Source organism: Nelumbo lutea, chromosome 5 (assembly GCF_056320005.1).
Source record: "Nelumbo lutea isolate HS-2025 chromosome 5, American lotus-T2T, whole genome shotgun sequence".
Taxonomy (NCBI): domain Eukaryota; kingdom Viridiplantae; phylum Streptophyta; class Magnoliopsida; order Proteales; family Nelumbonaceae; genus Nelumbo; species Nelumbo lutea.
In genome coordinates, this window is record NC_142688.1 from 62654203 (window position 1) to 62679023 (window position 24821).

At 44.5% G+C, this 24821-nt stretch overlaps 1 protein-coding gene across 2 annotated transcripts in view; it reads left to right on the plus strand.

Moving 5' to 3' along the window:
* The window catches only part of PUR2 (Glycinamide ribonucleotide (GAR) synthetase), a 49499-nt gene that overhangs the window by 11835 nt on the left and 12843 nt on the right, over positions 1-24821 (plus strand). For both annotated transcript variants that reach the window (XM_088946388.1, XM_088946386.1), the window contains one exon: positions 8668-9041. In XM_088946388.1, the coding sequence (XP_088802514.1) occupies positions 8668-9041 (374 nt within the window). The remainder of the gene's footprint in view (positions 1-8667; positions 9042-24821) is intronic.

The following is a 24821-nucleotide window of genomic DNA, read 5'->3' on the forward strand; positions in this document are numbered from 1 at the left end:
ATTAGAAGCAAGCCGGTGGTTGATTGGAAGCCTTCTGATGCATGTGTCATTTTTGATGGCAGTAGTTTGGGCAACCTGAGGCCATCTGGAATAGGGGGAGTCTTCAGAAATGATGAGGATCAGATTGTAGCTCTATTTTCTGGTCCTCTAGGGTGGGGAGACTCTGTAAATTCAGAACTCCAAGTTGTGTTACAAGGAGCAGAATATGCAAGAGAGTTGGCAGTGGAACATTTAATGATTGAAGGTGATTTCAAATTGGTTATTGGATGGCTAAAAGAACCAGAGACGACAGCCTGGCCCTACAGGGGGGCTTTGAGAAGATTTAAGTGGCTGACTTCAAATATTTCAGTCACAGTTCAATGGGAAAGAATATCGGCAAATGGGCTGGCAGTCCTTCTAGCTAAACAAGGAGTACATAGGAATCAACTCTTTTGGGCTCAATTGTAAGCTTTATGATGTAGTTTGGAGGCTGCACCTCGCGTCTCTTTGTGGGGAATTGTATGATGAATACTTAGTTCTTTATTTAATAAAGTTTTCATTATCATTATCTATAAAAAAAGTCTTTTCTCTTCTCTCATAAACTTTTCTTTTCTAGTCAAAGCTGCCAAAATAGAAAATACAGCTTTTGATTTTTGATGTAGGCGCATTTGGCTGGGCCAATGCCATGCCGACATGTGTCCAACCAACAGGCGCTGGTCGGGACCAAATGCGGAGCATACAAGGCTACTCTAAGCGGACCTTGCAGGCCCAATCGCGGGACGCCATGTGGCCTCGTCGGATGACCGCGTCTCGCCTTCGTATGGCTTGAATCTGAGCCACTCGAGTTCAACCACCTCCATGCGGTCCCAAGTATAAATACAAGGCAACTCCCACAAGGTAAGGGATCTGGAACCAAAAAAAGACTTTTGGTATTCTCATTATTGGGGACCTAGTGTCTACTAGTGATCTCGTCCGAGCGCTCCTGCATCGGGCTTCCTTCTACCTGCCTTGTGTGTGGATACTAACTTGATCGTTAGAGTCTTCGCCTCGGGTCTCCACCCAAGGCCTCTAACGTATTCTCCTTTGTAGGTCTTTGGCCTCGACACACCTCGAGCCCCACTGGTCCTCAGCCTCGACACCTCTTGCAGGCCCTTGGAGCCTTGAAGTCCTCGGTCTTGTCCTGGGTCTTAGGAGTAAATTAACTATGTTGCCCTCGGCTAATCCGAGCGACAACAATTGGCACCGTCTGTGGGAAATGTTGCTAAGACACTCCCATTCACCTCGAATCTAAAAGAACTCTCTTGAGCCCCGGTCGACATGGTGCGAAGAGCCAGGAACGTTCAGAACCTGGTCACCATCGAGTAGTTCCAAGTGGTCCTTGACCGTTTGGACTACCTCACCCAATGCGTTGAGCAAGTCTGCCCTAGGCAAGAGGTCACCCTTGAGGCGAGCGCCACGCCGGGGCGTTAGGACATCAGGGCCAACACAAGTTTGCGGAGCCACCAGTCCTCGGCCCCGCCAACCCCCAGCGGGCCGAGCCCTCAGAGTCGGGGTGTAGCTGCCCCGCCAAGTCCACCACAGAGAAACATGAGACCTCCCAGCCAAAAGGAGGAAGAGCCAGCATGGTCCAATGATAGCTGCCAGTCCTCCAAGCAGCACCACCGCTGTAGAAGGGAAAACCCCAGGACGAAGGCGGGCAGTTCGACCGCTGTAGCGTCCACTCAAGAGCAGAGGGCCGACACTGCGCCTCTCCCCTGCAAGTCTCAGACCTCCGTGATATCCTGAATGACTGCCACACTAGACGGGAGGTGTGCGGTCCCGCATTAGAGTACTTCTGGGTTCGTACCGACCTCCGCCGAGCTCGTGAAGACAAGGACGGGGCACAAGGTCCACCCGACCCTCGGATTGCAGAATTACGAGCTGATCTCAGAGCCGTCAAGGACGAGCTCCGCCAAGTTAGAGAGTCGAGCTGAAGCTTCGGCAAGCCAGAGCAATTCGACGGGAAAGATGGATGCCTTCACCCCGGACATCATCTCTGAACCGCTCCCCCAACACTTCAAAGCTCCAACGCTAGAGATATATGACGGGAACACAGACCTCGATGATCACCTAGAGAGTTTCTGGGCACTCATGATCCTGTATGGGTATTCTGATGCATTGACATGCTGAACTTTCCAGGCCACTTTGAAGGGGGCCGCTCGACGGTGGTTCTCTAGTCTCCCGCTTTGGTCGATTAGCTCGTGGGAACAGTTTGCCAACTTATTCCTTGCTCGCTTCATCAGTAGCAGACGATGCCAGAAGAGTGTGGTCTCATTGATGTCCATCAAGCAGAAGCGGGGTGAAAGTTTGCAGTCCTATGTCGACCGATTCAAGAAAGAAGAGCTCGAGGTTCGAGACCTCGACCCCATGGTCTCCATGCACGCTGCTATCAACGGACTCTGCCCCAGCTCGGCTCTGAAGTGTTCAGTTGCCAAGACCTTGCCGAAGACAAAGATGGAATTCCCCAAGAAGACCCAAAAGTACATCGCAGACGAGGAGGCTTCGGCTAGAGAGAACCAAGAGAGGGAGGCCGAGGGTCACAACAGACCCCCGGAGAAGAAAAGGAAGAGCGGAGACCACCACAACAACAACAATAGCAAGGACAACAAGAAGCCACTGGCCTCAGCCCTGGCTTACAGTCAATACATGCCACTCAACTCCACCAGGACGCAAATATTGATGTAGGTTAGCGAGGAGAACTACATGAAGTAGCCAGAGAAGATGAAGAGGAACCCCAAGAGGGGAAATCTGAAAAAATACTGCAAGTATCATCGCGGCACCGATAACGATACTGAGGACTGTTATGAATTGAAGAACGAAATAGAGTCCCTCATCTGCCGTAGACACCTTAAGCAGCTTGTTAGAGGCGAGCCTAGTGCATCATCCCCCTAGCAGCAACAACAACAACAACAACACCAGCAAGTGATGGGGATGAATGAGCCTAGTGCCTCATTCTCCGGAAATGTGGTCAGACCGGAGGGAAGAATCACCCTACCTGTCACAATAGGGACCGAGCCACGACAGGTGATGGGGATTATTGAGTTCTTGGTCGTGAGGATTGGTTCACCCTACAACGCAATCGTGGGGATGCTGACCCTCCATGCACTCAAGGCAGCCATGTCCTCCTACCACCTCGCCCTCAAGTTCCCCACCGAACACGGCGTCGGAGTCGTTCGACGGGATCAACAAGCCGCCCGCTAATGCTATGTGGTAGCACTAAAGGGCAATAATAAGGAAGCACTGCCATTGAGGGCCTTGACCTTAGGGAGGAGCCAGCAAGCCGAGGCCAATCGGCCGAGGATCTCATCTTAGTTCCCCTGGACGAGGCTGGGCCCGAGAAGACAGTCCGTGCTGGGTCCAACCTTCCCCTAGAAAGCCTATCTGAATTGGTAAGTTTCCTCAAAATTAATGCCGACGTCTTTGCTTGGTGCGCCGCTGATATGCTCGGAATTGACCCTTCGGTCATCACTCACAGGATGAGCGTGGACCCGAGCTCTAGGCCAGCTTGGCAAAAGAAGAGGAACTTTGCACCGGAGTGTTGGAAGGCCATAGGAGAGGAAGTTGACAAGTTGTTCGACGCCGGGTTCCTCCGAGAGGTACATTACCCTAACTGGCTGTCAAATGTGGTTCTGGTAAAGAAAGCTAATGGGAAGTGGCGGATCTGTATTGATTTCATAGACCTTAACCGAGCCTACCTTAAGGACAGTTTTCCTTTGCCGAGAATAGACCACCTCGTGGATGCCACTCCATGGTATGAGCTACTTAGCTTCATGGATGCCTTCTTCGGATATAACCAGATAAAGATGCACCCCGAAGATGAGGAGAAGACCTCGTTCATCACCAAGCACGGTACCTATTGCTACAAAGTGATGCCCTTTGGCCTCAAGAACGCGGGAGCTACCTACCAACGCCTCGTCAACAAAGTGTTCAAGAACGAAATGGGGAGGAACGTCGAAGCCTACGTGGATGATATGGTGGTGAAGAGCCTGAAAGTTGAAACGCACACCTCAGACTTGGCCAAGACCTTTGATACCTTACGAAGATTCAACATGAAACTTAACCCCAACAAGTGTGCCTTTCGGAAACTTAACCCCAGTGAAGTTCTTAGGCTTTGTCATCACTCAAAGGGGCATTGAGGCTAACCCTGACAAGATACAAGCCATACTGGAAATGGTGCCACCTCGGTCAGTGAAGGAGAATCAAAGACTTACCGGTCGAGTAGCTGCACCAAGTACTGTCAGTAAAACGAACAAAATTCAAGAAATGGCGAAGTACAAGGGAGGAAGCTTACCTCAGCCAAGAAGGTGAGACCCTCTTCGCGAACGAGCATGGGTCGGTTTGCATCATGTCATATCGGTCCCTTGGAGGGACCACCCCACTCATTAGAGCCTTGTTGATCCCCTCCTTGTTGATGGAATCCGCCTCTCAGACCTGCCACCGGGGACAGAATAACCAACTAAGACGCTCTCCCTCCTTGACAGGATTTTGCGCTAATATAGGAGCAGACGAAGGTCCGACTAGACCACCCTTCGCAGGAGGCCTCCTCACCTTGGCGCCCTCAGTAGGGTGTTCCTTGTGCACCAGCTTCTTCGGTGGAGGCCCGTATTCCGCGTCGGCCGGCCTCTTCCTTCCACTTTACTTCGGTTGGCCCTCCTCGGTTGGCCTCTTCCCTTGGTCCCCTCGGCCAGCAGGGACTTGTTGTGGGTTGACCCCCCTGGTAGGAATGGGCACCCGCTCAACCCTTGCGGGTGCTCCCTTGGCAGGCCTCCTTAGCGTCTGCCCCCCGGGCGTACTACCGCCTTGGCCCTTCTTTTGCGCACAAACGCTCTCCAACAACATCTTTTTGGCATCCATGGAAACCTCTACAAGAAAACAGAAAGAAGTCAGAAAGCCGAAGACAAAGCGAACGTGTTAAAAGACTACGGGACCTCTCTTACTGATGGGGACAGGGCTGAGCCCTGTGAACACCAAAGGGAGCTCCACCTCCACCAAGGGCTTGGCCTGAACTCTCCTCAGCACATGTAGGTGGACTATGGAAGTGGCCTCCTCGTCTCGAAGCGGGGGAGCACACCTCTTGACTGTCATACAAGCCTCCCCCCACCTCGATCTGAATGACCAACCTTCGGGGCAAGAAACATAGAAAAATTTGCCCTTCCAGTTATGGCTGGACGAGGGGTTGTCAATAGGTTTACCCCTCCAAGGCTGAAGGTAGTACATGTTGGCCTCGTAGGAGTGCTTCCTTGGCACGAACATGGCACGGAACAGCTTCGGCATCAACTCTATGTCCCGAAGCCGGAATACTACCAACATGGCGGTTATGGTTCTAAGGGAGTTGGGGACAAGCTGGCTGATGGTGATCCCTTACCACTTCAGCAACTCAGAAATCAGAGGATGAAGGGGAAACCTAAGACCGAACTCTAAGAAGTGTTGATAAACACAAATCTCCCCTTCCTTGGGAGTCCACAACCGGCCACCAACGTCGGGTACCCTAAGTGAATAGGACAGAGGTATGTGGTACCGCTTGGCCAGAGACTTAACTTGGTCCACGTCCATAGTGCTATCAAACTCCGAACGTGGCAGACGACCCATGGTCACCCCTCGGGTAGCGTATTTGGCTACCACCCTAAGGCTGGGTTTTGGGATCGGCTCCCCCTCATTTTGGGGGGACCCCTCAGGCTCTCTCAGCGTCACGGATGTAGTGCTTTCACAGGGAGGGTCATCGCCTCTAAGGCTGCCCTTGGTGCCCCCGGAGGCTAGCCTCTCCCTTAGCACCATTAGCCCTCGCTGAGGAGAGACCTCGGCTGCCAACGGTCCCAAGTTGGAACTAAGTGGAGCAGGAGTCCGAGGGGAGCTCCCTTCCGAGAGGTTGGAAGTTCATAACACTCGGGCCAGAATCGGAATAAGACATCAGAGCGAAGTGTTACCTAAGATGGACGAAGGCTGAAGGTAACTAGGAGAAGTGAACTAGCCGAAAGCTCTGGGAGTGGAAGTCACTCAACAGCAAGGTTGCTTAGAGACAAATGATGAAAAAAAAACGCGATTAAGTTCCCTATATATAGAAGAATGGACGGCCTAGATCTTGCTGGATCCAACGACCATAAGGCCTATGCCTTCATAAACCCATATGCGGGGTGACATCCGACACCTGCCCTCGAGGAGACGAAATGACACTGGGCGAACTGACAGGTCCATTCGTTGAAGTCCACCGGTTTGGGCGCGTTAACCTAGTGAACGCGCGGTCCGGTCCACCCGGCGTTCCGTCCTCCCTACGGAAGACTCTCCTTGCGCTAGACCCGTATTGGGCACGGCCCCAGCGTATTAACCCGTAGAAACCGTACCGCGCACGACTCCAAGCCGTCACCACGAGGGATAAGACACGGGTTTGGCCTATCGGAGCCCTTCTTGCTTGGCCTCCCCAACTGAAGCCGAGTCGCCTACAGCTTCACCCTTCTCCCATGGACAAAGATCGGACGAAAGCATGAGTGAAACGAATGTGATGCCATTGCAGGGTACCCTTCGCTGAATGAGCCTGATGGCACCTACTAGCATCCAGTGACACTCCCATCGGCCAAAGCCGAAGCCCCATCTAGACCTTCACTTCGGCCTCGGGAGTGGGGGGCAAATGATGTAGGCGCATTTGGCTGGGCCAATGCCGGGCCGACACGTGTCCAACCAACAGGTGTCGACCAGGACCAATTGCGGAGCATACAAGGCTACTCTAAGCGGACCTCGCAGGCCCAATCGTGGGACACCACGTGGCCTCGCCAGATGACCGCGTCCCGCCCTTGTATGACTCGAATTTGAGCCACCCGAGTTCAACTACCTCCAGGTGGTCCCAAATATAAATATGAGGCATCTCCCACAAGGTAAGGGATTTGGAACCAAACAGAAAGACTTTTGGTATTCTCATTACTGGGGACCTAGTGTCTACTAGTGACCTCGTCTGAGCGCTCCCGCATTGGGCTTCCTTCTACCTCCCTTTTGTGTGGATACTAACATGACCGTTGGAGTCTCCGCCTCGGTCCCCACCCAAGGCCTCTGACGTATTCTCCTTCGCAAGTCCTCGGCCTTGGCACACCTCGAGCCCCACTAGTCCTCGGCCTCAGCACCTCTCGGAGCATTGAAGTCCTCGGTCTTGTCCCGGATCTCAGGAGTAAATTGATTGTGTTGCCCTCGGCTAATCCGAGCGACAACGGTTTTCGTTTTTGGTAAATTATTATACAGTATGTGGTGCTATTAGGATGCATTCTGTGAAATGTTCTCAAGTTTGAATGGTGCAATTTAAAATTTATTAGAACTCATAAAAAATGTTAAGTTTATTAGAAAGTAGAGGTTTTGATTTTTATTTTTGGTAGATTATACAGTATGTAGTGCTGTTAGGATTCATTCCATGAGATGTGCTTAAGTTTGAATGGTTCAATGTAAAGTTTATGGGTATTAGTTATTATTAAAATTGGAAATTGGTAATACTTCTAACTGTGGTCTAGTAGCTGGAGAATTAGTCTCTATTGGCAGACATGCATAACTTATCACTGCATGTGTTTTATGTGGGACTTTTATTTTGGCTTCAGGGCTATCTGCTTGGCTGATTTTAACTGTATTATTCATGGACTTCTTTCATTAATTTCTTGTAGTGTTGATAATCCAAAAGAATATTATGGGCATTATTGCATTCATTATTTCACTTTTAGCCTAGAATAGCTCATTTGCAATGGAGTTCTTTTACCGCAAAAAATATGGTTATGTGCAGAATCTTGCTTAGTATATGTATCACTGTATGTTCTGATGCTTAGTGTCTTTTCTTTCTTTGACACCTGAGAATGGATGCACTAAATTGTGTTTTCAGTTAGGTAAATTTGTACAATGCATTATTCTTTTATATATATATTTTTTGATCAATAACAACATTTCATTAATTAATCATAAAAGTAATTACATGGATGAAGATGAACTTTCTTATCTTCCAATGGGAGCTTGAGCTCCCAAGAATAGAGAAATGGGCAAATTACACTTGTGCCCAAAATAATGACTCCCTCTCAACTCCTTGCTTAGCTAATCCATCAGCAAAAGAGTTGGCTGATCTTAACTTCCATCTCTTGAACCAGCCACCTGAATTTCCTGCTTTCATTACTGTACATCCATAACCTGCTATCTTCTTTATTCAGCCACCCTACCACCACCTCCGAATCCCCTTCAATGATGAGTTTTTTTATATTCATCTCCTTGCTCTTTGGACTCCTTCCAAAACTGCAAAGATCTCAGCCCTGAGAGAATCACCCGCTCCAATTGGGCCTGAAAACATGGCTGAAACTAACCCATTCTCATCCCTAAACACATCTCCAATCCCTGATTGTCCAGGATTCCCCCAGCTACTCCCATCAAAGTTTAGTTTTTATATGGATAATAGGAAATTTGTGCAATGCATGGCTTGGTTAAAAATAAGTAAAAGCGCCAGCAATAACAACTCTGGAGAAGCAAAGTACACATCGAGATCATAACAGTTGATTCTGGAGACAATATATTTTCAAATCAACACCTCAAAATTTATATTTCTAATTTAACACATTGGTTTGTATCTTTGTAAATATTTTTTGCTCCCTTCTTCATCGTTGATTTGATTCATTTCCTTTTTTCCTTGTTGATTTGTAGAAGAGAGAGTCATTGTGTTGGTCATTGGTGGTGGTGGAAGGGAACATGCCCTATGCTACGCTTTGCAGCGATCTCCCTCTTGTGATGCTGTTTTTTGTGCTCCTGGGAATGCTGGAATTGCTGCCCAAGGGAATGCTACCTGTATACCAGACCTTGACATTTCTGACAGCTCAGCTGTAATCTCATTCTGCCGCACATGGGGAGTGGGACTTGTTGTTGTAGGACCAGAGGCTCCTTTGGTTGCAGGCCTTGTAAATGATCTTGTGAATGCTGGTATCCCTACTTTTGGGCCTTCATCTGAGGCTGCTGCTTTGGAAGGCTCAAAGGACTTCATGAAGAAGTTGTGTGACAAATATGGTATTCCCACTGCTAAGGTTCGTATGGTTTTTTTAATGTTTCTTGATACCTTCTTCATCCAAGTTATTCTCTGTCCAGTATGATAGGAATATGAGCATATCTGGCATTTTATGGATGATCCTCACCATGCAATTCCTCAAAAAAAAAAAAGGTAGGAAAAAAATGGAAAAGAAAAGAAAAAAACTCGTGTTTCTTTGGCTCTGCTGAGCATTTTGGGTTGTGTACATGCAACCAATTCTTGTATGTGACCGTGTTGAGTTTTCTTTTGATAGGTAACTAGTAATCATTATTATTAATGAACTTAAAGAATGCTATATATATACACATACATACAATCATACATATAGGTATTCCCTTAAGTTAGGCTGGCTACTACCACCTAACCCCTTTTCACACTTTTACAAGAGACCATTTAGATGGTTGTTCCCCAAAACAATTCTTTCCTGTTAGCCTAATCTTTTCCAAGGAATCAGCAAAGCTGTTTGCTAATCTATGGACCCATTTGAAGTTTGCAGCCAGTTCCCTTGCTGTCTTGTCTCTCAAATTATGCTTGTGTTGCCATGTCCCTTGCTGTTGTTTGTTAGCCATCCCACCACTGTCTTAGAGTCTCATTTTTTTTTTATCAATAACAGAACCATTTTTAATAAAAGAAGAAATTTAGTACAAAGAAAGGGGAGGGATAAACAATCTTAGCCTTCCCCAAAAGGAAGATTACAGAACAGCCCAAAATAACTCTTTCTTTCCCACCCCTTGTTTAGCAAGTGTGTCAGAAACAGCATTTGCGTCTCTTTTAACCCAATTACAAGACACCTCTACCCCTTGCAGCAAATTAACAGCTTTTCTCTTTTTGTGAATGTAGCACCACTATCCCTCTTCCTCCTTTTTTTGAAGCCAGCTAATTACAAGCTTCAAATCACCTTCTATCACCAGCTTCCTGATTTTTGGCTCTTTAGCCCTTTGGATCCCTTCCATAACAGCCATAGTTTTAGCTTTTAAGGAATCCCCTTCATCAATTGGGCCTGAGAACAGTGCAATATATTTCCTTCATTCCTGAAAACTCCTCTAATGCTAGAAGGAGCTGGATTACCTTCACTACTGCCATCAAAATTAAGTTTAATGAAACAACTAAAGGGTGGGGACCACAATGGCTTGACCACCTCCTTAGCAGGAGCAGAATCAACCACGTTCCTCCACTTCCTCATCATTTCAATGGCAAGAATTTTTCTGAAAATATCCAAGGACTTCACCCAATGCACTACTTGATGGAGATAGCTTCAATGACAGCTTCTATACTTCTTGATTTTTCATGGAAAAGCCTTTGATACCTCTCCTCCCAAATTGACCAACACATTGCTGCCCTTGTGCATCTCCATAGTAATCTTCTCTTTTTTGACCAGCTTAGGAAGTTAGAAGCAAATAGGCTTTGTTCACCAGGAGGTTCCACCTGCACCCAAACAAAGAAAGGAACCATTCCCAAATTGAAGAAGAAAAGGGCATGAATAAGTCAGCAATTTTCACCATTAACTTTGCAAAGGGAGAACCAGTGAGGGGAAAGGCACCAATTGGGTCTTTTTCTTTATAGTCGCTCACAAGTATTAATTCTTTCCAAAAATATTTCCCAGCACAAGCCACCCACCCTGAGAGGAATAGGATTAAACCAAATTTCTTTGGAAGGAAAGGAAGGCCCTTGGCTTTCACTTGAATGAATAAGGGCTGAAAAGAAGGAATTGCAAGAGGTAACTTCCAAAAATACCCCTTTCAAGTTCTGCAGGAGGTTGATGATAGTGTTCATTTCATAATCATGTAGCCCTCTTCTCAACCCCAAATCCCAATTATACTCTCCATTTGAATTAGGAAGGCCAAAAAGCAAGAAATATGTTCCTCCCTATGGTTGGAAATAGTATAAATTGAAGGGAATTGTGCTCTTAGTGATTCATTGCCCACCCAAACATACTCCCAAAATTTCACTTGATTTCCATCTCCCAGACTATACCTGATGTGTGGCAAAAAGAGTGGTAGAACATCATAAATGGACTTCCAAGGTGAAGCCCTTGTAGTCCTAGCCATAATTCCAGAGCCCCAACCATCCTTTGCAAGACCATGAATACTAACTATAACCTTTGCCCACAACTTTGTCCCTCTCCATTGACAATCTCCACAACCATTTCCCTAGAAGATCTGTGTTCCTTTTTTGTATGTTCCCTAGTCCTAAACCACCGTATTTCTTACTTCTATACACCAACTCCCAACTTACTTTGTGATCCTTCTTTTCCTCCCCTAGTTCCCACAAAAAATCCCTCATCAACTTCTCTATACTTTTGCCACCCCAATGGTAATTCTAAACACTGACAAGTAGTAAACTGGTAAATTGGCCAAAGTAGATTTGGGAAGAAAGGAACTTAAGAATCTTTGAAGACAAAGAAAGGAACTTAAGAATCTTTGAAGACAAAGAAAGGAACAAGGAAGCTGTGTTAGACATTATAATCTTAAGGGTGGCATATTGGGTGAAAATCTTAAAAGCTTTTTGCAGTCTTTAAAGTTGAAGAATTTTTTAGCTCATGGGGATAAATTGCTCTCTCATAATCTAGAAGACAAAAAATAACTGAGGTTTGGTTGCCTCCATGTGCTGGATGGAAGAAATTAAATTTTGATGGCAGCTGCGTGGGCAATCCTGGAACTTCGGGTATTGGTGGGGTCATCAGGGAGAAAGCTAAAGAATTAGGGATTGACAGATTAGAGCTAATTGTCTCCTTTCCTTTTTTTTCTCTTCAAGCTTATGGTGTTGACTCCATTCACACAAGAAAACCGTCTACATGACAAATCCAAATATCCCCACATCAAATGGAACTCTTGAACTAAAATTACATGTGGAGGGGCAGGGAGGTAATGATGGCAGACTGTGGGTCTGAAGGTTTCATGGCGACTTCAAGGTGGAGACACTTCCTGAAAGTGGAGGCTAAAAATTTTCTGTTCGAGGAGTTAAAAATCAAGGGACAACTTAGCTTGAAGATAAGGGAGAAGCAGAAGGCAACTGTATTGGTAGAAGGAAAAGAGAGAGTGGAATGGCTGAAAGATTTTCTGGTTGAGGATGCAAACAAAGGGAAGAACCCAAGTTGGAAAGAAAGAGTTACAGCAACAAGAAGAAGGTACATATTGGAATGCAGAAGGAACTATAGAGGATTTTACATTTCCCTTGCAGAGTTCTTTGCCAAGGGTAAGAAACAATTGGTATGCTTCCCAGAAGGAAAGGATAGCCAAGGTTGGCAGGGGGTTGCTGAAAGTCTCAAGGCTCTTCTGACTAACTGGAAGAAAGAAAAACAGGAGATCTCTCAAGTGGAAGTACTGCAAGCTCCCTCTGAACCTTCGGGCTCCAAGTGTGACCCTATAGCTTTGGCTCAAAGTACAACCACCCCTACTGTGGACATCAATTTCAGGAGAGAAGTGTGGGAAAGGATGCTGGTAGTTGAAGGTAAAAGTCGAGTCTCCGATTGGAAGAAAGTTGCTGGTCTTATGCAAGATAAGTTGAGGTTAAGAAGTACTTTCATATTAACTCCTTTTGACAGTTTTAAAGCAGTATTCGACCCCCTTGATAATTTGGTGGAAGTTTCTGCTAAGAGCTTCCAAGAAGTCTGGGGGTCTTTTGATGTGTTTCATTGGACTCCCTCATCTAACACAAAGACATTTTTGATTATGGATGGAGTGGTGATTCGGGTATTAGGTCTGCCTTTTCATCTGTGGAAACATGAAGTGGCCTCTCTCATTGCTGTTCTTTGTGGTGCACGTCTCGATGGTGAATTTTGGGGAGATCTTAGTTTAGCAGCCCTCCTCTTGAGTGGAGTCAAAACAGAGGAGATCCATAGGAAAATAATTTTCTCTGTGGATGGACTTTTCATCCCAGTGTGGTTGGCTTCCTCCATTGAAGTTGCACTGTGGAGGGAAGGTAAGAAGGTAGAAGATGAACAAGTAGAGGCACAAGTGCTACATGTAAGGTAGGGCTGTTCACGGGTCGGGTTGGGTCGGTTTACAGGGGTTTTCTCAACCGACCCGACCTTGTCGGGTTACATGAGGTGGAAACCGAAACCGACCCACTGATAGGCAAAACCGACCTGGTTGGTTTGAGTCGGGTTGGGTCGGTTTCGGTTTTGCTCCTGTACAAAAATGATAGAGAAGCCTAGAACTAGAAGGACACCTAATTCTAATTGTAATTGCCTAATGGTTTGCCTATTTGGTGTAAAAGACTATAGAAATTAGGATAGATATAATTTAGTTAAGTAAGAACTAGAAGATAGGGCTGTTCTAGTTCTAGTAGAAGACTAGTTAAGTAGGAAATTAGGAACTACCGAACTAGAAAACTAATTGGTTTGGTTTGGTTCGGGTCGGTTTCGGTTTTCACATAAGAAAACCGAAACCGACCCGATATATCGGTTTACGATTTTGCCCAACCCGAAACCGACCGATGCTGATGAAAACCTGACTGACTCGGGTTGGTTGGGTTGGGCCTTCTTATAAACAGCCCTAATGTAAGGTTGGGATTGGAAGTTCAGAGGTCTGACAGAAGGATAGGATTGGAAGATCAGAGGTTTGACAGAATTTTCACAAAAATGGATAAGCGGGCTTTAGCTCCTCCAAAAGAAGTGGGCAGATTGGAAAGTCAAAAACGTGAAGACCAAGTTAATGGGCTGGCTTATTTAAAGACCTATGCCCAGGTGGCAGCTAAAGACACCAAAAACAGACTTTTAAACACTTTAGGGGGTCTTTCGTCTAAAGTAAAACTATTTGAACTACCTGCAAAAAAGACAAGGGAGTCTCCAATTAAGGGTGAACCAGTGGGGCATCTAACTTAAGTTGTCACATGAGGGCCCATATTAACACTCATAAGCCTACAGAATTGTGTGGGCCCATTTTTTTAGAAGAAAATGACCTAGTTAATTTGTTTCCACTTGGCCCATCTGTCAAATTGGCACATGGGCCAAGTCTAGAAGGCCCACCAGCCTCAAAGGCACATGATCACTTAAGTAGTCACTTGCCAAAGGGCCTTCTTTCGATAGACACTAATTGTGGTCTATCTTCTTCCTCAAGCCTTGCGAATCAAGTTTCAGCCTCAACCTAGAATGGGATCTCTTTACAGTGGATCTCGTCCAAGAAGCTACAAAATCTCTCATCTGATTGTTGCAATCCCCGAAGTGTCAGACGCAGTCAGAAATGGAGGTGGAAGACAGCTCCAAGGAGGAGGATTTTTCTTTAGAGTCTAATACAGACGACATTGTCAGCCTTGGTAGTGTGGATCTGTAGCTGTCAAGGTCGATCTTAGAGGAGGAAAGCTTTCACACAGACTTGCTTTTCTTAGAAGATGATGCCTTGGGCCCAACAGAAGATGTCCAAGAGGAAGTTTTGCAAACTCTTAGGTCACCAAAATTGGCGGTAAATCCAGTAGAGACTACAAAGGAAACACGGGGGACACTTAATCCGGAGCCTATTCCGTTTTCAACAGAGCAATACACTCTCTTCATCGAATCAAAGAAACATGAATCTTTCTGTTCACAGAACATAAATTCAGCGGTTGGGGGACAAAATGCTAAGGTGGATTTGGATGTTACAATTAACACAACTTTAATAGAACCAAATACACTTCCACTTTCTCCTCAGGCACAAGGTTTGGCGGCAGCCCCTGATTACCTTTCTGGGACTTTAGAACCTTCATCCTCGTCCCATACTGGTATAGGTATGTCTGTTCATTTAGTTTTTGGTACTGATGTGGGTTCTGTGCTTGAAATAGGTATCTTAGCTTCTCAACCGGAAAGAACAGCTTTTAGAGGGGAAGGTGTGGGCATGGCTAATGGTTGTGTTGAAAAGGAGAGAGTTTCAGTTGAGAAAAAAAGCAAGAGGAGGAGTTAGAGAGAATCTGGAATCCAATACATGCTCTTCTTGAGGAATACATGCAAAGGTAGGGGTTGGGTGTGGTTTCTGAGAATGTTGACAAACACTGTGAAAAGGAGGGGGGAGAGCTACTCTTGAAAAAATTGCAGGAGGAAAAATTAGAGAGGATATGGGGGCAAATCTGTGAACTATTGGAGGAGTATAAGATCATAGAGGATTATTTGGAGGAAAACACATATGACAATGGGAACCCAAAAAACTGTCCAAGCACTCGGGGAGTGGGAAATAACAGAAAGAAAAAGAAAAGAACTGAGGTAGAGAGACTGATTTCAGATATAGAAGGGGACATTGAGTTTAGTGGCAGAAGGGGAAGAAGAAAGACTCCCAAGTAGGAACCTTTAACATTAGTTGGGCTCTAAAATTTTGTTTCCCATGAAAATCATCAGTTGGAATGTGAGGGGCTTTGGGAGCGCAAGGAAAAGGAGGTTAATTAAAGACTTGCTCAGAAGGAATAGGCCTGATATAGTGATGCTACAGGAGACCAATATGTCGAATTTGAGAAAAGATGGGCCAGTAGTGTGTGGAATTCAAGAGGAATAAGTTGGGCCTTTGCACCCTCTTGGGGGTCTTCAAGGGGTATTGTCACATTATGGTGAGAGGATGTTGTAGAGGCAGAGGAGTTAATAGGAAACTTTTCGGTGTCTGTAAAATTTCAAGTTGGTGAATGATGGTTTCGTTTGGGTGTTGACTAACGTGTATGGCCCTAATATCTATAGAGAGAGGAATGAATTTTGGGAAGAGTTATATGGAATCCAAGGGCTATGGGAGGGTCCTTGGTGTTTGGATGGCGATTTTAATGTATTACGCTTTGTTAATGAGACAAATAACCCCCAACAGCTCATTGCAACTAGTATGAGAAAATTTAATGATTTTATTAATTGTAGTGAGCTTAAGGAGCTTCCTCTTGTGCAGGGCCTTTTTACTTGGTCCAACTTCCAAGAAAGGACAACTTTCTTGAAGCTTGATAGATTCCTTTTTAACGAAAGTTGGGAAAGTCATTGGAGAGACTTGCTATCCAAAGCTCTACCTAGAGTTACCTCCGACCATTCTCCCATTGAGCTAGGACAAGAACCTTTTAGGAGTGGACCCAAACCCTTTAGATTAAAAAATGTGGTTGTCACATCCAGGTTTTGTAAAAAAGATTGAGGAATGGTGGAACCAAGATATGAGGGGGATGAAGTGGAAAGGAGTAAGGTTTCATAAGAAGTTGAAAAGCCTGAGGGGGGAACTTAAGAGAATGGAATAGGGACCATTTTGGGAGAATAGAGGAACAAAAATCCAATCTGATGACCCAAATAGAGGACCTGGATGAGAAGGAATCTCAACGAACCATGAATACTCGAGAAAGAGAATTAAGATGGAGGTTGAAAAAGGAATTAGAGGAGGTTCTTTTGCGAGAAGAGATATCTTGGAGACAGAAATCTAGGCATATATGGATAAAGGAAGGGGACAGGAATACCAAATTTTTTCATGAGATGGCCAATGGAAGAAGAAGGAAAAACTTGGTGACTAAACTTGAAGTGGATGGTGTGGAGTTGGACTCCCAAGAGGAAATAGCCAATTGTTTTGTAACGCACTTCAAATCTATATTAAGGAAACCTCTAGCCAGTTGAGTGGAGTTGGTTGGCTTGGATTGGCCTACATTGTCTAAAGAGATGAAATTGTGGTTGGAAAGGAATTTTGAGGAGGAGGAAATACGACAAGTAGTTTTTTTCAATGGATAGATTTAAGGCACCAGGGCCAGATGGCTTTATTATGGCTTTCTTTCAAGACTGTTGGAACATAATTAAAGGAGACTTGTTAGAAGTTTTCAAAGAATTTGAGGAACAGTCTGTCATTAGCCGTGGAGTAAATGCCACTTTCCTAGCCCTGGTCCCTAAGAAGAAATAGGCCAAACATCCCAAAGATTTTAGGCCAATCATTGATAACAAGCATCTATAAGATACTGGCAAAGGTCTTATATTTAAGGATCAAAAAGGCTCTTCCCCCCTTCATAAGTCAAGCTCAAGGTGCTTTTGTTCATGGTAGACAATTAGTTGACCAAATTTTAATAGCGAATGGAAGTGTGGAAGAGATGAGAAGATTGGGTAGGCAAGGTTTTGTTTGCAAATTGGATCTTGAAAAGGCCTATGATTTAGTGGATTGGAGTTTTCTTCTAGAGGTGCTTAGAAAGTGTGGTTTTGGGGATAGATGGTACAAGTGGATAGGTGGTTGTCTGATGTCTTGCCATTACTCAGTTTTAGTAAATGGAGTAAAGGATTTTTTCCCTGCATGTAGGGGCTTGAGACAAGGTGATCCATTGTCCCATTTCCTTTTCACATTGGTTGTTGATGATTTTAGTAGACTTTTGTCAAAAGCAGACAAGGTTGGATTGAAAAGAGGATGGAGATTAAGAAGAAATCAAGTTCCGGTTATCCACCTTCAGTTTGTAGATGATATCATAATCTTTTGTGAGGGATGTGATTTGTTGAGGGCAAGTGTTGAGCAAGAGCAAGAGAAGAGAAGAGAGGAGAGGAGGAAGAGAGGAAGAGAGGAGAGGAGGAAGAGAGGAAGAGAGGAGAGGAGAGGCGAGAGGACTGAAAGCCCCAAAGAATGCTGCAGGCGTGTGTAGTAGATATTTTTTATACTAGTCTAGTCGTACAACACAAAGATGGGGAAATCACAACAGTACCCTTGCGGTACTAAACCTGTGTACAATAACACCTGTCAACACTCCCCCTCAAGTTGGAGCATAGATATCAATTATGCCCAACTTGTCACAGAGATCATGATGTCTGGAATGGTTTAGCCCCTTTGTAAAGATGTCTGCAAGTTGGTTCTCAGAGCTAACATAGGGAGTACACATTTCGCCTATGATGACCTTCTCTCTGATAAAATGCTTGTCAACTTCGATGTGTTTTGTTCTATCATGTAGCACTGGATTGGCAGCAATGCTTATAGCTGCTTTGTTATCACAGAGTAGAGTTGTAGGTTTGTCCACTGGGAAACCCAACTCACTCAACATATTCTTTATCTACATGCCTTAAGCTACCTCGTGGGCCATAGCACGATATTCAGCTTCAGCACTAGATCTAGCCACCACGTTTTGCTTTTTACTCCTCCATGTAACAAGGTTCCCACCTATAAAGGTGCAGTAGCCACTAGTAGACTTTTTGTCACTTTGAGATCCAACCCAATCTGCATTTGTATAAACTTCAACTTTCAAATGCCCATGCTTTTGAAATAACAAGCCAGCACCTGGAAACTTCTTTAAATATCGGAGGATTCTCTCTGCTGCTTCAAGATGAGAGGACCTAGGTGCATACATGAATTGACTGAGGACACCAACAACATATGCAATGTCTGGATGAGTCATAGAAAGGTATAACAATCTCCCTACAAGCCTCTGAAATTGTTTCACATCTTTGAGAGGTTCACCTTGGCTGTCACCTAATTTATGGTTGGGGTCAATGGGAGAGTCAACAGGCTTCACCCCTATCTTTCCAGTGTCCTGAAGTAAATCTATGACATATTTCCTTTGAGAAATGAAAGTACCCTTCTTTGATCGGGCAACTTCAATTCCAAGGAAGTATCTGGCAGGTCCTAGATCCTTCACTTCAAACTGAGTGGCAAGAAAAAACTTCAACCTCTGAATTTCATCTTTCTAGTCACCAATAACAATTATGTCATCCACATACAATTAAGGCAACAATTTTACCTTCTCTTTTCACAAACAGTGTGTGATCTGATTGATATTGCTTGTACCTTTCTGCTGAACTGCAACATGGAATCTGCTGAACCAAGCTCTTGGTGATTGTTTCAGCCCGTATAAAGACTTCTTCAACTTGTATACTTTCTGTTCATTGCCTTGAGCCAAAAAACCAGGGGGTTGAATCATGTAAACTTCCTCTTCAAGGTCACCATTCAAGAATGCATTCTTGATGTCAAGCTGATGTAGATCCCAATCCAAATTAGCAACAAGAGAGAAAAGAACTCTAATGGAGTTCATCTTGGCAACAGGGGCAAAAGTTTCTGCATAATCAACTCCGAACACTTGAGTAAACCCCTTTGCCACTAAGCGAGCTTTATACCTCTCCACTGTTCCATCAGCCCTATGCTTGACAGTGAACACTCATTTACGTCCAACTAGAACCTTTCCCTTAGGAAGATCAACAAGTTCCCATGTGGCATTTTTATGAAGGGCATTAATTTCTTCCTTCATGGCATTTGTCCATTCAGGAACTGAAAGAGCTTCTACCACATTCTTGGGGATAGGGACACTGTCAATAGAAGTAAGGAAAGCACGAAACGAGGGTGAAATGTTCTCATAGGAAACAAAGTTGGAAATGGGATGTTTAGTGGTGCACAACCTAACACCTTTCCTGTGAGCAATAGGAAAGCCAAAGTCATTAGCAGCAGGGGAATCATTTTCAATAGAATTAGGAACATCATTGGGAGCCAAGTTACCTGAGTGAGTATGATCCTCCCCCGAGGAGTTTGGTGGCACTGGAGGTATAGCTTCCGGATTCTCCACAACTCTTGAATTTGGTTGGCCTTTGCGACGACGAGAAAAGACACGAAATGGCGGAGGATCTGGAAGAGAAGGGAGCTGAACCAGTTTCTCCTCATGCCTACACTCCCCTTAAGGAGAAACAGGATAAAAAGGCTCATCTTCAAAGAAAGAAACATCCATGGAGACATAGAATTTCCAAAAAACAGGATCAAAACAGCGGTACCCCTTTTGAGTGAAGGAGTAACCAAGAAATATGCAAGGGATAGCACGAGAATCCAATTTCCCATGGGTGGGAGACAGATTTTGGACAAAGCACCGACAACCAAATACACGAGGAGGAATAGAAAGAAGGGGAGCCTTAGGAAAGAGAAGCTGATGTGGGGCTTTGTACTCTAACCAATGAGAGGGCATACGATTTATGAGGTAAGTAGAACAAAGAACAACTTCAAGCCAAAAACGTTTGGGGACATTCGTATGAAGTAGTAAACCCTGAGCCACTTCAAGGAGATGTCGGTTCTTCCGTTCAGCCACACCATTTTGTTGTGGCGTGCGGGCACAAGAGCTCCGGTGAAGTGAACCACGCGAAGCAAAGAATCAGTGAGATCACTATGAAAATATTCTTTTGAATTGTCTGACTGAAAAATTTGGATTCTAGTATGAAATTGAGTGAAGACCATCCGTTGGAAATCTTGAATGATTTTTGGTACTTCCTCCCTGGTTCGCATCGGATATACCCAAGTATATCTAGAATAATCATCAATGAGGGTAATGAAATACTTGTAGCCACTCTCAGATGGTAAAGTAACAAGGTCCCATACATCAGAATGAACAATGTGAAAAGGAGATTCAGATTTACTATTTTTCTGAAGAAAATGAGTTCTACAATGTTTACTTAATTGACACGCTTGACAAGAAAAATCATAAACAAACATTGACTTAAACAGTTATGGGAATACAACTTTCAAAGACTCAAAAGGCAAATGACCAAGGCGACAATGCCATAAATAAATTTTACGCTTACATGACTGACTCATAGACTGTAACGTGAAGACCAGCCCTATTCTCTAGCATGTAAAGTCCATCAACCATACATCCCCTACCAATCGTCCTCCCCGAGGCTAGATCCTGAATCACATAATGAGAAGGGAAAAAAGTCACGAAGCAATTTAAGGAATTAGTAACACTACTAACAGAGAACAAATTAATGAGAAATTTTGGAACATGAAGGACATCAGAAAGGGTAAGACCAAGAGGAAGAGAGGGTTCCTTGACCAGCTATGGAAGTGTATGATCCATCGGCTAGTCTCACCTTGTTTCTTCCAGAAAGAAGGTGATAGGTTTGAAAGTAAGAGGACGTACCAGTCATGTGTTTTGATGCTCTAGAATCAATGATCCATAGAGAGTTAGGGGTGTGAGAAGCAACATGGAAAGCAGTGGTAGGGTTACCTGACGTAGATGCAAATGAGGTTGAGGGAGGAGCATCCATCTGGCGAATTGCTTTACCATAGAGCTCTAAATGGTCACGGAAGGAATTCATAATATCCTCCCTCGGGTAGAAATGGGGGGCTGATTCTCCCGAGTAACCATGTTGGCCATGTGGTGTTTCTTTGTACCTTGCTGTCCGGGCCTCTTATTCACATCTGAACCTTGCTTCTTAGTCAGATCTTGAGCCCATTTTGGTTTCCCATGAAGATCCCAACAGGTATCTTTGGTGTGTCGGGGTTTCTGGCAATGAGTGCACTACAATTTGTCCTTATCTTCTGTTTTTTTTTTTTCTGGAGATCTCCTTTCTTGGAAGAAGATCCCACACTAGTAGAGACACCCCCTTTTGCTGCCAACACAACTGCATCCCCACCAGGGCTGTTCATCAAATTCCTTCTGCTCTCTTCAGATTGTCCAAGAGCATAGGCTTCCTGAATTGATGGGAGATCCTTAGAGTTGAGAATCTGTACTCTGATAAATTCATACATAGGATTCAGACCATGTAAGAGGGCAAACACTCTTTGCTGGGAGACAAGTTTCTTGTACATTTTGGCATCCTCGTCACACTTCCAATCCACATTTTGGTAATGGTCCAACTTCTTCCAGACAGAAGTCAAGTCAGAGTAATATATTGATAAACATCTCTCCCCTTGTCTACAAGTAGATGATGCTGCCTACAATTGATAAATCTTGGCATAGTGTCGCAATTCTGAATACATAGATTTTGCTTGTTCCTAGATCTCATTTGCAGTTTCGGCCCACATGAAATTCTTCCTTATTTGAGGTTGCATGGAGACCAATAGCCAAGACATAACCATACTGTTCTCCTGATTCCATCTATCATATTCAACACTCCTAGAGGGTGGTTCTTTGATTCTCCCATTAATATAGCCTATCTTTCCCCTTGCAGTGATGTATAACTTGATCCCTCTTGACCACTCTAGGTAATTTAAACCATCAAGAGGGACAACAACCATAGGAAATGATAGGTCACCCCCACCCATTCCATTCAGCATTGAGGAAACTCTAGATGTGGCTGAATCTTCACTACCCATGATTTTGGGTTTAAGAAAAAAACAGCAGCAATCAAAGAAGTACTGCTGTACAGGGCTCTTACAGAAACAGGTCCTTATGACCTTTAGTCCACAAAAGAAAGAACACTTGCTATCTCAGCACAACAACAGGTCCTTCTGACCTACGGTTTCACTGGGAGCAAAGACTGAACACTGCTGTTGCAGTACTTGAACAGGTCTGTATGACCTACGATTTAGTAGGAATCCAAAAAACCAACACTGTAGTTGCAGTACATAACCAAGTTTGTATGACCTACGATTTTACAGAGGTCAAATGACCCCCCAACTGAATGAAAAAAAAAAAATTACAAGGTGAAGTTCACCACACACCTAATCGACAGACTTGGTAGCCGAACAGTCAATGAGATCAACAGGGTAGCCGAACAGTCAATCAATGAGATCAATACAACACAAACTCTTTGAACATCAGTTGATAGCCTCTCTGTAAACTAGAACTTCCTCTACGAACCTCAGATGATAGCCTCTCTACAGTCGAACAGACAATGGATACAACTTCTGGGCTGGAAGATTAAAAGTCTCTATAACTAGAACCCTTTTTTTGCGCTGTAAGATGAAGAATCAGGCAGGCATCTTCTTGCATAAGGTCGAACTGAACACAACAAATTAGCAGTTCGATGGATACAACACTGGGAGATGAAAAGACTATTTGCTTGACATTGACCACAACAGCTTTGCTTGGCACCACCCTTCAGGCCTGGACGACTTGCTCTGATACCATGTTGAGCAAGAGCAAGAGAAGAGGAGAGGAGGAAGAGAGGAAGAGAGGAGAGGAGAGGCGAGAGGACTGAAAGCCCCAAAGAATGCTGTAGGCGTGTGCAGTAGATATTATTTATACTAGTCTAGTCGTACAACATAAAGATGGGGAAATTACAACAGTACCCTTGCGGTACTAAACCTGTGTACAATAACACCTGTCAATAGTAAGGAATCTGAGAAATCTAATAACCCTCTTTGAGAATGTCTCAAACCTGAAAATAAATCTTGAGAAGAGCTGTGCAATGGGGCTAAATGTGGAGGGAAGGGAGTTGAAGTCTATTGTTGCCTACTTAGAATGCCCAATTTCTGCTTGGCCCTTGACCTATCTAGGACTTCCCCTAGGTGCAAATCCAAAGGAAAGTAGGTTTTGGATCCCGGTGGTAGAGAAGTTTGAAAAAAGGCTAGTGACCTGGAAAAAAACTTTATCTCCTTGGGGGGAAGAATAACTTTGATTAGGGCCACACTCGCAAACTTATGCATCTATTTTTTGTCTGTTTTCAGGATACCTGTTAGGGAAGCCAAGAAGATAGAAAAGTTGAGGGATTTTTTGTGGGAACCAGGTGAGAGAGAAAAAGGATCATTTGATTAGATGGGAGGTGGTGAGTTAAAGCAAGGAACAAGGGGTCTTAGGGTTAGGGAACCTAGTAAATAACAATGAATCTCTTTTGGTCAAGTGGTTATGGAGGTGGCCTCTGGAAAGAGAGAGATTGTGACATGAGGTGGTGGCTAATATCCATGGCTGTTCTGAATCTGGTTGGGATGCCCGGGTATCTCAACGGGCCGCACTCACTACACCTTGGAAGGTAATTTTTGGCATCCTCCCAAAATTTCTCAAGTTCGTAAGGTATGATGTTTGCAGTGGTGATTCTGTGCTTTTTTGGGATGATATTTGGGTGGGCAACCAACCTTTAAAAGACCTCTATCCCTCCATTTTTTCTATTTTCCTCTATAAAAAGGAGTCAGTTTTGAGGTTTCTTTCTCCCCCCATTCTCCCATTGTCTCTTAATTGGGATTTTGGGTTTCGTAGGGGGTTGAGGGATGAGGAATCAATTTTTTCCTCTGAGCTCTTACTTTTACTTGATTTTGTTTGTTTGGACCCTCCTAAACCTGATAGAAGAATTTGGTCTTTGACCTCGAGTGGCTCCTTCTTTTGTTCTTCCTTCTTTAAGTCCCTTTGCTCTACTCCTTCCCCTTTGTTGTTCCTAGTTAAAGAAGTCTGGTCAAGGCCAATTCCACCTAAAATTGCTGGTTTTTGTTGGGAAGTGTATTATGGTAAAATTAATTCTGTGGACAATATACAAAAAAAGAGATGTTATTCATGCTTGTCCCCCAATTGGTGCATTTTGTGTAAAGTGCAGAATGAGGACTGTTATCACCTATTGATTTCATGCTCTTTTACAGTAAATATTTGGAATTGGGTTTTTATGCTGTTTGGGTATAGGTGGAACCTTCCTCTTGAAGTAAATCTGCTTTTTGATTTGTCTTTTTTTGGTTTGTCAACTAAGAGAGGGAAAGTAATGTGGAAATGTATTAGGGCAGCCCGCTTATGGACCATTTGGGAGGAAGGAAATGCCAGAATTTTCCAGGAGGAGAGAAGCATTGCTGAAATAAAGGATTGTATACTGAGAAAGGCAATCCATTGGCTAAAAACTATTGATCTCTTTGCGGATTACTCTAGTGATGACCTTTGAAGGAGTTGGGCAGCAGTGGCCTCCACATCATCCAAGAATAATAGAACACAAGCAAGTTGGTTACCCTCTCCAGGAGTTGTGAAGTTGAACTGTGATGGGAGCAATCAAGGCAATCCAGGACCTCCGGGTATAGGAAGGATCTTGATGAATAAGGATTGAAACATTCTGTCCTTATTCTTAGGTCCAGTGGGTTATGGAGACTCTACAAGGGCTGAGATATTAGCTGTAGTACAAGGACTACAGACTTCCAACCAACTTGGAGTGACTAATTTGATAGTTGAAGGAGACTTTAAGGTGATAGTGGGATGGATGTCGGACCCAGAAACTGTCGTTTGGGGATATAGG